Genomic DNA, 15,797 nt, shown 5'->3' with positions numbered 1-15,797 from the left:
ACAAGGCAAAGACGGTAATTTCCTTTGTCTCACTGTGTGAGTGATGTTGAGTGGTCTGGATTAGGTTACTTGTCAGAGCCCCCCCCCCCCCCCCCCACAGTCCTAAGGCGCAGGGAGGCGACCCTCTCGTCCACTGGGGTGAACTCCAACACATAGGCGCTCAGCTGGGGGCTAGCTAGTATAGCCACACCTGCCCTACGCCTCATACCGTGAGCAACTCCGGAGAAGAACAGGGTCCAACCCCTTTCCAGGAGTTTGGTTCCGGCGCCGGTGCTGTGCATGGAGGTTATCCCCACCAGGTGTAATTGGTATCGCTCCACCTCCCTCACAAGCTCCGGCTCCTTCCCCCCCAGCGAGGTCACGTTCCATGTTCCCAGAGCCAGCCTTTGCTGCCCAGGTCCGGACCGTCGGTGCCCTCCGCCTTCACTGCCACCTAGTTGGCAGCGCACCCGACCCCGACAGTTCCTTCCACGGGTGGTGGGTCCACGGGATGGAGGATGAGATGGTGTCTCCATGTCGCTTTTTCGGGATGGTCCCGGCCGGGCTCCGTGGTAAGCCCGGCCACCAGGTGCTCGCAGGCGGGCCCTCCGTCTGGGCCTGGCTCCAGACGAGGGCCCCAGACTTCCTCCGGGGCGGGTCTCTCTTCCTCTTAGGTCTTTGTCACCTAACAATATTCGGATTGTGATACATTTCACAGGAGAGCATACTGTGACTGGTAAGATTACACCCTGTGCTTCCTGTCTCATAAAAGCAAATTCATCATAGTTTTTCAATGCATTCACGTAAGCCCCATTGACTTCCGTCTCTATGTTTCAGGTTTATGTTGGACAGACCACAAATAGGGCTAAATGTCCAAAATAGCACACTACCCCTTTAAGTTAAAATTGAAATACATCTCAAACTTCTGAATGTAACATTAGCTAAATAACATTAGCTAACGTTAGCATAGCTACCTACCCTATATACAGTATCAATATGGTTGATGTTAATATAAGGAAATGTAACATTGGGTAATGTTAGCTAAGTTATTCAACATTCAACATTCAACACTTACCCTCTAGATCTTTTCCAATAATTTCCTAAAGTAACCAAATGTCATGATCATTTATATAGCAAGTTGATTGCTAAAAACAGGCTAACATACTGTAGTTAGCTTTTAGCTGGTCACCGACGTCAATAAACATTACTTCCTGAGTCTCCAATAAACTACCCAATCAGAGGCAGAGTAGGGCGGGTCTTCCTATGGTGAACGTTTTTTGCTTCCCTCTGGAATATGTAGGGGTGGGACCTATGCCCCTTGTTCTCTGTAAAGCGCATTGTGTTGCCTTTGTGTATGAAATGCGCTATACAAATAAAGCTTTGATTGATTGATTGATTGATTAATTGATTTATTGATTTATTGATTTATTGATTTATTGATTTATTGATTTATTGATTTATTGATTTATTGATTTATTGATTTATTGATTGATTGATTGATTGATTGATTGATTGATTGATTGATTGATTGATTGATTGATTGGTGGCTTTAAAAAAAAAAAAAGGTTCAATGAGTTAGTTGATCGTTTCTAGATTGGTCTCTGGTGTTGAATGATAACCAGAGAAATGTTGTTTTCCACTGCTGGGGGCTTGGTCTTGGGCCCAAGGTGGGCCTCTTAGGACCCCCCCCCGCTACTGACTGACATGTTTATGAACGCTAGCAAGGTCCCTTCCCCGGAAATAAACCAATCGTAACAGGTGGATGACTGCTCGGCTACTGTATCACCCGCGTCATTCAGCTACCCGCAGCGTAAGGCCTAGGCTATAACAGGCGTATGAGGCTACAACTCGTTTGTCAAAATGTACAGCCTTGGAGGACCAAAGAGTTGTGATGATGCATCAACTATCCCTCCCAAATGCACCGTCTGATCGAACAGCATCTGTGTGCGCCCTACACGACTGCTGAGTCAGCGTTTCACCACCAGCAGAGTGCTGGCTACAATTCATATCAGGCGCATTTAACTGCCACAAGCTTGAAATATACAGCATACAGTAGCTTGAAATATACAGCATACAGTAGCTTATAATGAAATATACAGCATACAGTAGCTTATAATGAAATATACAGCATACATAATGAAATATACAGCATACAGTAGCCTAGCTTATAATACTGAAATATCCAGCATACAGTAGCTTATAATACTGCTACGACAATGCTGCTGGCTACGTTGATGATGTGATGCTTCTGTTTTATTATGACACGAGTCAAACATTCAGTTGTGTCCAGGGGCGCCGCCAGGGATTTTGGGACCCATGAAAAAATATGACATGGGCCCCACCAGTGGTATAGGTTTCAGGTTTGATTTGAACATTGGGAGTCCACTATGGCTGTATCCCAAATGGTAGGTAGCTGCCTTGCTGTCTAGCGAGGCAGCCAAGGAGGAATTCGTTGTATTTTTTAGTGGTGCCTTTAACAAACATGTTGTGGAAACTGATGAAACCTCCATGTTACACTCCACATACACCTGTGACATTTACATGCAGTCCGTGACTGCTTGTCAGTGTGTAACATCAACAACCACCATGAGCACACCCTCATGTGTTTGTCATTGTCTCCTGGTCTTCCTCCTCTTCTACCTCATGCACACTTCCTCATAGTTTCTTTGTATTGTGGTAACCCAGAGGACAGGTAACACCACAAATGGAAAAAAGGCAGTGGCACACAGACAAGGAAAGAAAGTTTCAGAAAATAGCCAGAAGTTGTCTCTTTAATAAACTTAGTGTTATAAATGAAAGATCTCAAACAAAATCCACACAAGGCAGCACGCTTTCTGTCTCTCCCCTCTTCTCCCAGGCTTCTTACATTAGACATTTAGCTGACACTTTTATCCAAAGTGACTTACAATAATTACATTTAACGTGGGAGTATATTACTACTCACCAGAACTCACAAGTGCATCTCCTTTCTAAATAAGTGACCAAGAGTATAATCTAGTGCTTAAGGTAAAGTGCAAAAGTAAATAACAAAAAAAACTATTGGTGCTTAAGAGGGACAATCCTGGTGGTACTTCTTGAAGAGGTGAGTTTTGAGTCTATGGCGAAATATGAGCAGTCCTGATGTCGGTGGGAAATTCACTGTGTGGTCAGGACAGAAAAGAGCTGAGGTCACAACCTCAAACCTTGTTCCATCTCCTAACTGTAGCAGTTAACAGGAAAACATATTCCTGCACCAGTGTGTGTATATAATATATATGTGTATATACACCTAGACCCTTGTCATTTGTCTCCTTCCTCCTCTTACTCTGCCCGGCGCTGACCCAGTACTGCGAAGCAGCTATAACTAATCTATCTGTGATACAATGTGCCAGGAGCCTTGGTGTCTGTCTGTCCGGCTGCCCTCTGGTAGACGAGTGTGTTTATAACATATGATCACATACAGCAAAAGCAGGCCGCTAACTCAGTCGCCTGGCTGGGCTCTGGCTGTCATCGAGGGAGGGACTGGAACTGGGCGGCCTACGCCACCTGCTGGCCTGCTAGGCTTGCTTGCATGTACACCTATAGTGTGAGATCTAAATCAGCACCATTCAAATGAAATTCAATTTAATTCGTGAAAATTAAGATGAACGCTATCAAAATATAAGATATTGTCTATTTGTAGCTTACTATGTTTTGTAATTTAAAACTATAGGGTCTACACGCGAGCCATTGATTACCTGGAATGATTCATACATAGGTGTAACTATTAGGACGACTGAGATAAAATAATATGACATCCATGATCGACAAAATAAAATGACATCCGGTGGATTTATACAACCTCGCCTTCTATCTAAACTGCACATCGATCGCACTGGAGGGAGTGAGGGAGGGAGGGGAGTCGCCACCGCCTTCAATCGATGACAACTAGACAGCGTGTAGCACCCGATAATGTAATAATCAACCGATAATGTAATAACGCCTGATAATGTAATAAAAGTTTGACTTAAGTCAATCGAAAATGTAATAAAACCTGATAATGTAATAACTTAACCAATAATGTAATAAAATGTCCTGACTGATAATGTAATACCATTTTTCTGATAATGTAATACCTTATTACATTATTGGTCAAGTTATTACATTATCAGGTGGGTCTTTTTTTTTCAAAACTGGTAATGTAATACTTTACTGATAATGTAATAATTTAAAAAGTGAATGAATAATACTGTTAGGGTACTTTGTGGTATACTTTGGCGTACGCTGTGGTACTTGTGGTATACTTTGGTGTGTCTCATGATACTTTGCAGTATACTTTGGGGTGCTTTGAGGTTCTTTGTGATATACTTTGGGGTACTCTGTGGTATACTTTGCAGTACTTTGTGGTATACTTTGGGGTACACAGCAATACTTTGCAGTACTCTGCAGTATACTTTGGGGTACTTTGAGGTACTCTGCGGAATACTTTGAGGTACTTTGTGGTGTGCTTTGGAGTACTTTGCGGTACTTAGTGGTATACTTTGGGGTACTTTGTAGTACTTTGCAGTACTTTGTGGTATACTTTGGGGTACACAGCAATACTTTGCAGTACTCTGCAGTATACTTTGGGGTACTTTGAGGTACTTTGCAGTACTCTGCGGAATACTTTGAGGTACTTTGTGGTGTGCTTTGGAGTACTTTGCGGTACTTAGTGGTGTACTTTGGGGTACTTTGTAGTACTTTGCAGTACTTTGTGGTATACTTTGGGGTACACAGCAATACTTTTCAGTACTCTGCAGTATACTTTGGGGTACTTTGAGGTACTTTGTGGTACTCTGCGGAATACTTTGAGGTACTTTGTGGTGTGCTTTGGAGTACTTTGTGGTACTTGTGGTATACTTTGGGGTACTCTGTGGTATACTTTGCAGTACTTTGCAGTACTTTGTGGTATACTTTGTGGTACACAGCAAATATTTTGCAGTACTCTGCAGTATACTTTGGGGTACTTTGAGGTACTTTGATATTTTGCAGTAGTTTGCAGTAAACGTTGGGGTACTTTGCAGTACTTTGCGGTACTTTGCGGAATACTTTGAGGTACTTTGTGGTCTGCTTTGGAGTACTTTGCGGTACTCTGCAGTACTTTGCAGTAAGCTTTGGGTACTTTGCGTTATACTTTGAAGTACTTTGAAGTACTTTGTGGTATACATTGAGGTACTTACCCATACTTTGCAGTAATGTGTGGTAATTTGTGGTATACAGAGGTACTTTTCAGTATGCTTTGGGGTACTTTGTGGTACTTTGCTGTATACTTTGGGGTACTTTGCTGTATACTTTGGAGTACTTTGCGCTATACTTTGGAGTACTTTGTGGTATACTTTGGAGTACTTTGAGATACTTAGTGATTAGTAGGGCCCTTCAAAAAGGGGTTCAGTATTTTATCTTAGCCTATATAGTAGGAGACAGGAACTGATTTAATTCTATGAATTGAAAGCAAAGTGTATGAGGCAAATTATGTGAGGCTGCTGTCCATCGACTATATTTCAGATTGCAATACCATAACTCCCCATACTCATCTCCAAACGCAGGATGGAGATTGGAGATGAAACCCTTCCTGCACAGGTGGATCCTCAACTTCCTGACGGGCAGACCTCAGGGGGTGAGAGTGGGCATCATCTTCTCTCACCCTAAACACTGGAGAAAGTCACCCTCTCACCTTCAACACTGGGCTGTTTCATATCCTCTGTACAAACACGACTGCATAGTTACCTACAATTCCAGCTCAATTATCAATTCACTGATGACACAGCTGCGGTAGGCCTGATCTCCAACAATAATGAGAAGGCCTACTTGGAGGAGGTGGCATGCCAAACTAAATGTTGTCAGGACAACAACCTCCACCTGAACGTCAGTAAGATAATGGAGATGCTAGTGGACTACAGCAGGAAGCAGGAAGATGAAAGTGATTCTAGTGGACTAGCAGGAAGCAGGAGCGGCCAATTGCCTGAACAGCAGTAGGACCCCTGTGGAGACAATGTATTTACAAGTACAGTATATTGATGTACAGATCACCAGACATGGACAACAAACATTCCTGTATATGCATGATTGAGAGGGTGTCTGACTGAGAACATCAACACTACCAACATGCTATGGAAGCAACACCATGCAGGACAAGTCACTGTAGAGAGTGTTTGGTCAGCAGAACATATCTCCCACACCTCCAGGACATCACACGGCGCTGCAGGACCAAGGTCAGGAGAATGTTGAAACATCCCAGCCACCCGGACAAAAGCCTCTTCTCTCTGCTCAGGTACTGCCTACTGAAGAAGATCAACTCACAGAGGCTCAGAAGAAGCTTCTACCTTCAGACCATCCACATCCGGAATGAGTACACTCTGCTCATCTCTGTCCTTAACTCAGTACTATACTCTGCACAACAGCACTGTATATTTATACCTGCTAGATTATAAAAATCTACATTCTGTAAATAAACGTGAATATACATACATTAACTCTCTCTAGATCCATATGTATACTTCTCTATTTAGGTGAACTGTCCAATTTCATATGTCATCTCAGCTCATTTTATTTCATTCCATTAATAAATATTTTATATTTTGGACTTGGTTTACATATTTATATGTTTGGTGTGTATAGTACGTTTCTCCTTTTACTTTGCCTAGTGTACATATTTAGCAGCTAGTGGAAACATCACTGCTCATTGTCAGGGTATGTTGCATGTTACCGATAAAACTTTGACTTGAATATGCTATGTTTACTCCTTCACCCTCTAAGTTCCCTAGATCATACAACATATTGTTATGCAATATTCGATGCATACTCTCTACTTTTCTTTGACTTTGTGGATGATAAGGGGAAATGTCATTGATCTTTACTTTAAGCTACTGCATGAGTTCCCTCAGCACCTTGGTCATTTTGGATTACTGTATGAGGACCATGTTTAATATAAATGTGGTTGTTTGTTTGGCTATTTCATTGCTACCTTTCCCTGTCAGCTGCTTAAGCCAGAAATATCTACTGAAGATGTCTGGCACCATTAGAATATATCTTTATGTGGCTTTGTCATACCATACTTTCAATCTATTCATATCTACAAGATCAATCTGGTGTCTGGTCTGGACATCCTTGATTAGCTTCAGGATGGGCTTGTCCACAAATCTGGCCTGAAGGTGCTGGTACTGTCTGGATTTATAGAGTAGGCCTACCTTAAATTCTGTCCTCACTAATTCTGTCCTCATTAATGTAATGCCTGTGTAGGCTAGTGCAATTATGATTTTTAAAACATCTATGGCTATCCGAAAAACTGGAATAACATGATAAAAAGTTTGTATAAACAAACGGGCAATGTGGCACTGAATGTCAGTTATTGTGTGCACCTCATTGGTTTTCCCCATAAACACATCTTCAGACCTCACTTCCATCCATTTGTCTCATGTGCTCTGGAGAGGTAGGTGACATGTGAGGATAAAGGGTAGTTCATGCTAATAAGAAGTTGGTATGGTATTGCAATCTGAAATATAGTCAATGGATAGCAGCTCTTAACTATAGTTGATGAACAGCAGCCTCACATAATTTGCCTCATACACTTTGCTTTCAATTCATATTATTAAATCTATGTCTTAAATTAAATCCTGTCTCCTACTATATAGGTTAAGATAAAATACTGAACCCCTTTTTGAAGGGCCCTACTAATCACCAAGTACCTCAAAGTACTCCAAAGTATACCACAAAGTACCGCAAAGTACTCCAAAGTAAAGCGCAAAGTACTGCAAAATATTGCAAAATACCAAAGTACCCCGAAGTATACAGCAAAGTACCCCAAAGTATACAGCAAAGTAGTACCTCAATGTATACCACAAAGTACCCCAAAGTATACTGCAAAGTACCCAAAGTTTACTGCAAAGTACTGCAAAGTACTACAAAGTACCCCAAAGTATACCACTAAGTACCGCAAAGTACTCCAAAGCACACCACAAAGTACCTCAAAGTATTCCGCAGAGTACCGCAAAGTACCTCAAAGTACCCCAAAGTATACTGCAGAGTACTGCAAAGTATTGCTGTGTACCCCAAGTATACCACAAAGTACTGCAAAGTACTACAAAGTAGGCCTACCCCAAAGTATACAACTTAGTATCGCAAAGTACTCCAAAGCACACCACAAAGTACCTCAAAGTATTCCGCGGAGTACCGCAAAGTACCTCAAAGTACCCCAAAGTATACCACAAAGTACTGCAAAGTACTGCAAAGTACTACAAAGTACCCCAAAGTATACCACTAAGTACCGCAAAGTACTCCAAAGCACACCACAAAGTACCTCAAAGTATTCCGCAGAGTACCTCAAAGTACCCCAAAGTATACTGCAGAGTACTGCAAAGTATTGAAAAGTATACCACAGAGTACCCCAAAGTATACCACAAAGTACCTCAAAGCACCCCAAAGTATACTGCAATGTATCATGAGACACACCAAAGTATACCACAAGTACCACAAAGTACGCTAAAGTATACCACAAAGTACCCTAACAGTATTATTCATTCACTTTTTAAATTATTACATTATCAGTCAAGTATTACATTACCAGTTTTGAAAAAAAAAGACCCACCTGATAATGTAATAACTTGACCAATAATGTAATAAGGTATTACATTATCAGAAAAATGGTATTACATTATCAGTCAGGACATTTTATTACATTATTGGTTAAGTTATTACATTATCAGGTTTTATTACATTTTCAATGGACTTAAGTCAAACTTTTATTACATTATCAGGCGTTATTACATTATCGGTTGATTATTACATTATCGGGTGCTACACAGCGTCGCAGCTTGAACACCACAGTTAAAAACAATCAGTGAAGTGAAACTAATCACGCCGGACTTAAGAGCGGCTCGCTGCATCTGGCTCTTCAGTGAGAAGCGGGTTCTGATCGGCGGAGGTGTGTTGCTGATGCTGGGGAGAGATAGCGGTTATCCTCAACCTGCTCCTTGCCTGTCGCCCGCACCCCTCGAGTCAACACCGGTGGCATCCGCGCCCTGGATGGCTGCTCTTGGCACCCCGGTGTGATATTTTTGTACCCCTCCCCCGAGGACGTAAGCCTACAAACTGAACCACGATGACCGACCTCATCCCGGACCCCACGGTCGTAGATCCCACGGCGGTGAGAAACGGCCAATGCGCTCACGATAAGAGAGCGAGCACAACCGATCCTTTCGGCAGTATGGACCGGGACCAAGACATGAAAATCACCGACAGCGTTGAGGGACAAGGTAATTTGGGGTTTACTTATACAGTATTTCGTTTATTAAATTGAATTAAAAGAGCCCGCCACTATTAAGTTTCAGTTTAGGCATCTGAAGGTCTCATTAAAAAAAGCATAGACATGTAGGCTACATTTCAAAATTGTTTGGTTGAAAATAACTAACACACCTAGGCTTATTTGACATAACGAGCTTTTTAGCACAATGTTTGTCTTTTGTGGTATTTTGTGTGTTTTAGTTTTAGTTTTTTTACCTGAAAAACTACTAATTACCTTTAATCATAGGCTACATGTAAGAAATCTCACTGAGACACATTTTCAAGAGAGACCTGGTCAGACAAAGAAATACGTAGGCCTATGCTAGTCTTTTGAATCTGCCAGAATTTGCAAAGAAGCTGAGAGGAGCCAGTGAGGGCAGCTGCGAGTGTCAGGTCAGGTGCTGAAGCCAGGCAGAGATCCCCACGGGTCTCAGAGGAGGAACGGCAGCTTTGCTCCGTGGTCACATGCAGCCCAGCCGGTCCCCCGGGCGATAGCTCATGATCGCACTCACAAGCCGGAGCGTAATTCCGCAGAGAATGTCAAGACCCAACACTAAACATTCCATGGACACGAACGCCACATCCTCGCTCACTCTTACTCATAATCCTCGATGTACTACTACTATATCCTTCCACACTCGTGACTGAAAGTCTACTACTTCCATGTGCAGTTGTGGTCAGGATATTTTCTTGGAGCTGATGGGCCTATTATGATGATTGACAGGTGTGGGAGTTACCAGATAACTCCTAACTAGAAGGCTCCTGCAGGCAGGGACCATTATACTGGTCTCCTCAGACAGACACTAGCTACAGGAGCCTCATACAACTCCTAATGAGGTGTTTATGGAGACAGGGACCAAGGTAGTGGTCTCCTCATAGCTAGCCTCTCCTCAGCCTCTCCTCAGCTCTTCCTCAGCCTCTCCTCAGCCTCTCCTCAGCTCCTCCTCAGCCTCTCCTCAGCTCCTCCTCAGCTCTTCCTCAGCCTCTCCTCAGCCTCTCCTCAGCTCCTCCTCAGCTCCTCCTCAGCCTCTCCTCAGCTCTTCCTCAGCCTCTCCTCAGCCTCTCCTCAGCTCTTCCTCAGCCTCTCCTCAGCTCCTCCTCAGCCTCTCCTCAGCCTCTCCTCAGCCTCTCCTCAGCCTCTCCTCAGCTCTTCCTCAGCCTCTCCTCAGCCTCTCCTCAGCTCCTCCTCAGCCTCTCCTCAGCCTCTCCTCAGCCTCTCCTAAGCCTCTCCTCCTAGCCAGCCATCCTCCTAACGAGGCTGTGAGTGTGTGGAGCTGTGAGGAGGAGGAGTCTGATACGCTCCAGCTGGAGGGACATGAGAGGCAGAGGAACATCAAAGAGGAAACTTCTTTTTGATTTGAACAGTTTGTATTCTTCTTCGTCGTATCGGTTGGTGTCGTCCTCTCCCCCCAGGCTTGGGGCCGAGGGGCTATCCTTTTACCCCCCCGAGCCTGGGTGAGGGGTCACCCGGGCTATATATCCGGGCACACCTCCAGGAGCCTTTCCGGAGGTATGCAGCTAGTGTCTGCATGTCCTGGCTCAAGGTCTCCTCCACTGCCTGCCAGTCTCCATCTGAGTACACCAGCGCAAGGTCGTCTGCGTAGGCATACTTCCTGGAGACTGTGTTCGTCAGGTCGTAGGTGTAGATGTTTTAGGTCGTAGGTGTAGATGTTTTAGGTCGTAGGTGTAGATGTTTTAGGTCGTAGGTGTAGATGTTTTAGGTCGTAGGTGTAGATGACAGTTTGTATTGAAACTGTCTCTCTGTTAACACCCGCCATCTCATCACAGGCACATCAAACAGTCTATGGATGTTTAAATAAGTGCTGTCATTTTAACACAACTGAGCACACAGCATCAGGGGTGCAGACAGACAGGTCTGTCCACTGAGATGTTGGTTGGTCAGATATGGGTGGACAGGCTATCTGATAAGATGGTGCTGTGTGCAAAGCCATTTCCCTCTCTGAATTCCCACTCTTTAACTGTTTCTCACAGCTTGATGTTAAAGTTGACCCCCCTCCCCCAGCACCACCCATGTTACCTAGGATCACCCATGAGGTCAACGCAGGGTCATCAATAGTTGATGAGTGTTTTTAATTCACTGCTGGCATACTGGATACCCTGGGGAGAATGATACCAGGGTGAATTCAGACTGAGGGTCCTGGTGGGTCCATTTCAAACAGGTCCACTCATGTCAAGTCAGCTCGGAGGGAAAGAGTCATAAAAATACACAGATTGATTCAATCTATAGGATAATATTCAACATTTTTCATTTAATTTAATTTCAAACCATTATTTAAACTCATAAGGCACTGAGGTTTCTCTCATATACAGTGATGACAAGCTTTGTGTGTGTGTGTGTGTGTGTGTGTGTGTGTGTGTGTGTGTGTGTGTGTGTGTGTATGTTAAAAGCACATGCTCTCACTGCTGATCCTAGACATGGATCATGTGAGTTGAGCAAGGCTGCACCCCCTCCTCCCCCCCCTCGTTAGAGAGGGGCTCTCCCCTACAGATACGGACTACGTCCAGAATCAGGATCAGAAAAAAACAGCATCCTACTTTACAATAATGGCAAAACATTTTCATGATGCCACAGAAAAAACAGCAGAGACATTCCAGAGAACAAACAAGCAGCACAAACAAGCATTAAACAATGATATGTTAAGTGTGAACTGATATTGAGGTATTTGCAATTTCACCCCAGGGATTATGGTGCGTTCATTTATTACTGGGAGGTGGCAAATTGCGACTTGCTACTAGGAATGATTAAATAAAACGCTGCATGAACTCGCACTTCCTCGTCGCAAATTCGGATATATTTCTCAGCCCCCAGTTGCTCGAATGCACTAGATATAACTAGGTAACTGTGATATAATGGTATATAGCTCGAATGCACACAGGTCGGAGGTAGGTATTTTGCCACTTGCGACTTGCCATCTCCGACCACAAACGAACGTACCATTAATAAAGTGCCTCTATGACCTGCCTCCCTCCCTCCCTCCCTCCCTCCTAGCTGCCTACAGGGTATCCGCTGTGCGTTCACAGCTACAGGCTTGAGTAGATCCTCCCTCTCAGGACTGGACAGATCACAGTTCAGGGTTCAGTTCTGATGGATCCCGTATCTGCCTCATCCACTCCTCCTGTAGCAGATCTGAGATCAGCAGGCTCTGTCTCACCCACTGCTCCTGTAGCAGATCTGAGATCAGCAGGCTCTGCCTCGCTCACCCTTGGGTAGCTCTGCTGGTATTTCACCCCTGAGGACACACAGACATGTGACATCCTAACAGCCAAGCAGCCAGACCAGCTGCTCTCAGGTCAGCATTCACACAGAGATCAGAAGCTCTGTCTGTCTAATCCCTGACCTGAGATTAGCTATTCCCCTGGCATTCTTCTCCAGCGCTGATCCCAGACCAGCCTCTGCTGAGACGGACCGTGAGGCCGGGGGAGTGTTTCCCCGGTTGGAGGCTGGGGGGGCGGCCTCAGACAGACCCCTGGCCTCTACTACGACCTCCATGATGACAAAACAGGACTGCGTCCCAAAGCCTCAGATCAAGCTGCCCTTTCTCTAAACAGAATCTTTAAATGAGAGCTTCTACTGAGATCAGTGGGGTTTCATTCCGTTTAAGCAAGAGGATCCTCTCTCTACCTTTCTCTCTACCCCTCTCTCTCTCTCTCGCTCTCCCTCTCTATCTCCCTCTTTCTCTACATCTCTCTCCCTCTCTCTCACTCTCCCTCTCTCTGTCACTCTCTCTGTCTCTCTCTCCCTCTCTCGCTCTATCTCTTTCTATCTCTCTCCCTCTCTCTCTCCCTCTCTCTCTCTCCCTCTCTCTATCTCTCTCTCTCTCCCTCTTTCTCTACATCTCTCTCACTCTCCCTCTCTCTGTCTCTCTCTCTATCTCTTTCTATCTCTCTCCCTCTCTCTCTCTCTCTCTCTATCTCTGTCTTTCTCTCTCCCTGTCTCTCTCCCTCTCTCTCTCCTTCTCTCTCTCCTCTCTCTCTCCCTCTCTCTCCCACTCTCCCTCTCTCTGTCACTCTCTCTCTCCTCTCTCTCTCCCTCTCTCTCCCACTCTCTGTCACTCTCTCTCCTTCTCTCTCTCTCTCCTCTCTCTCCTCCCTGCATCGCTCACAGCGCCCCCTGTCAGCATGTCCGCGTAGCGACAGACGTAATTCCCCCTCATTCACAGAGCCCAGCCCAGCCCGGCCCAGCCTAGCCTAGCCTAGCCTAGCCTAGCCTAGCCTAGCCTAGCCCAGCCCAGCCCAGCCCAGCCTAGCCTAGCCTAGCCTAGCCTAGCCCAGCCCAGCCCAGCCTAGCCTAGCCCAGCCCAGCCCAGCCCAGCCCAGCCCAGCCCAGCCCAGCCCAGCCAGCCCAGCCCAGCCCAGCCCAGCCTAGCCCAGCCCAGCCAGCCCAGCCCAGCCCAGCCCAGCCCAGCCCAGCCCAGCCCAGCCAGCCCAGCCCAGCCCAGCCCAGCCCAGCCTAGCCCAGCCCAGCCAGCCCAGCCAGACTGTGTGACCAGAGGAGCTGTTTATCCAGGCTTATTCATTATGGCTGGCATGTAGCTGGCGCCGCTTCGTTCAGCCCTCACCTTGCTGCCACGCGTGTTTGTGGCGGTGTGGGGGAGAGGGGAGGGGCTAGCCTGGAGAGAGAGGAGCGCTAATTAACCGTGTTCTTCTTCCTGTGGCCCTGGCAGCAGAGACATACCTGCAGGTGAAGGGGCAATTTGTAAATACCAGAGAAGAGTAGGGCAGCAACACAAACATAAACAAATAATAATTATAATTATAATAATAATAATATACATAGCACCTTTTATACAAATAAGTGTTTTACAACAGAGAATGTACAATAATGCACGGAGTGCTTCACATAAAATAAACAATAAGCAGGAAAATAAGATGGAAGACAAAACACAAAAGATAAAGATAAGAAATCAAGTAAAATACAGTGTAAAAATGAAAATTGAATGAAATATTTTACTGGAGAGATAAATAAAAACATTCCTAAACAGCATTATCTGCAGTAACCTTCATCCTCTGAAATCTTTGTAGATGTGAGTGTTGGAGACAGCAGCTAACTGATGTGATGTCTCTGCTGATCCCAGGTCTGCTGGAGACAGCAGCTTTAACTGATGTGATGTCTCTCTACTGATCCCAGGTCTGCTGGAGACAGCAGCTTTAACTGATGTGATGTCTCTGCTGATCCCAGGTCTGCTGGAGACAACAGTGTTAACTGATGTGATGACTCTCTGCTGATCCCAGGTCTGCTGGAGACAGCAGCTTTAACTGATGTGATGTCTCTCTGCTGATCCCAGGTCTGCTGGAGAGCAGCATGCGCCTGAAGCCCCACGAGGCCCAGAGCTACAGGAAGAAGGCGCTGTGGGTGTCCTGGATCTCCATCGTGGTCACACTCATCCTGGCCGTCGCCGCCTTCAGTGAGTCCACAGTCCTGCTTCAGTTAGCTTAGCTTGTTATGTTATGTTATGTTATTTTTATTTATAATGCGCCCCCGAACCAACTGTTACATCAGCCCGGGGCGCAGCCCAGGTACACAGGGAGACAAACAAAAACAAAGGACTGCAAACGAACAGATTAACAAGCTCTCTGCTTCAGTCAGCTTAGCTTGGGACTCTGCTCTCTCTGCTTCAGTTAGCTTAGCTTGGGACTCTGCTCTCTCTGCTTCAGTTAGCTTAGCTTGGGACTCTGTTCTCTCTGCTTCAGTCAGCTTAGCTTGGGACTCTGCTCTCTCTGCTTCAGTCAGCTTAGCTTGGGACTCTGCTCTCTCTGCTTCAGTCAGCTTAGCTTGGGACTCTGCTCTCTCTGCTTCAGTTAGCTTAGCTTGGGACTCTGTTCTCTCTGCTTCAGTCAGCTTAGCTTGGGACTCTGCTCTCTCTGCTTCAGTTAACTTAGCTTGGGACTCTGCTCTCTCTGCTTCAGTCAGCTTAGCTTGGGACTCTGCTCTCTCTGCTTCAGTCAGCTTAGCTTGGGACTCTGCTCTCTCTGCTTCAGTCAGCTTAGCTTGGGACTCTGCTCTCTCTGCTTCAGTTATCTTAGCTTGGGACTCTGCTCTCTCTGCTTCAGTTATCTTAGCTTGGGACTCTGCTCTCTCTGCTTCAGTCAGCTTAGCTTGGGACTCTGCTCTCTCTGCTTCAGTCAGCTTAGCTTGGGACTCTGCTCTCTCTGCTTCAGTCAGCTTAGCTTGGGACTCTGTTGTCTCTTTCAGTGATTGCAGAACAAGCTGATGTGGTGACGGATGTTTTATAAGTGGTAAAGGATGTTAGATGTGGTGAAGGATGTTTTAGATGTGGTGAAGGATGTTTAAAGGATGTTGTAGATGTGGTGAAGGATGTTAGATGTGGTGAAGGATGTTGTAGATGTGGTGAAGGATGTTTAAAGGATGTTTTAGATGTGGTGAAGGATGTTAAAAGGATGTTTTAGATGTGGTGAATGATGTTTTAGATTTAGGTGAAGGATGTTTTAGATGTGGTGAATGATGTTTAAAGGATGTTTTAGATGTGGTGAAGGATGTTTAAAGGATGTTTTAGATGTGG

General features: G+C 45.2%; 1 protein-coding gene across 1 annotated transcript in view; it reads left to right on the top strand.

Annotated features, from left to right (window-relative positions):
* Window positions 1–9,094: 9,094 nt before the first annotated feature.
* LOC311313448 (transmembrane protein 163a) overlaps window positions 9,095–15,797 on the top strand; it is a gene marked incomplete at its 3' end in the record, with an annotated part of 40,345 nt that continues 33,642 nt past the window's right edge. Inside the window, exons 1-2 of the mRNA XM_084443577.1 lie at window positions 9,095–9,227; window positions 14,562–14,681. Of these exons, the coding sequence (XP_084299703.1) occupies window positions 9,179–9,227; window positions 14,562–14,681 (169 nt within the window). The 5' untranslated portion in view covers window positions 9,095–9,178. The remainder of the gene's footprint in view (window positions 9,228–14,561; window positions 14,682–15,797) is intronic.

Source organism: Borostomias antarcticus, assembly GCF_949987555.1.
Source record: "Borostomias antarcticus genome assembly, chromosome: 9".
NCBI lineage: Eukaryota > Metazoa > Chordata > Actinopteri > Stomiiformes > Stomiidae > Borostomias > Borostomias antarcticus.
This window is presented reverse-complemented; position numbering and strand designations above follow the sequence as displayed.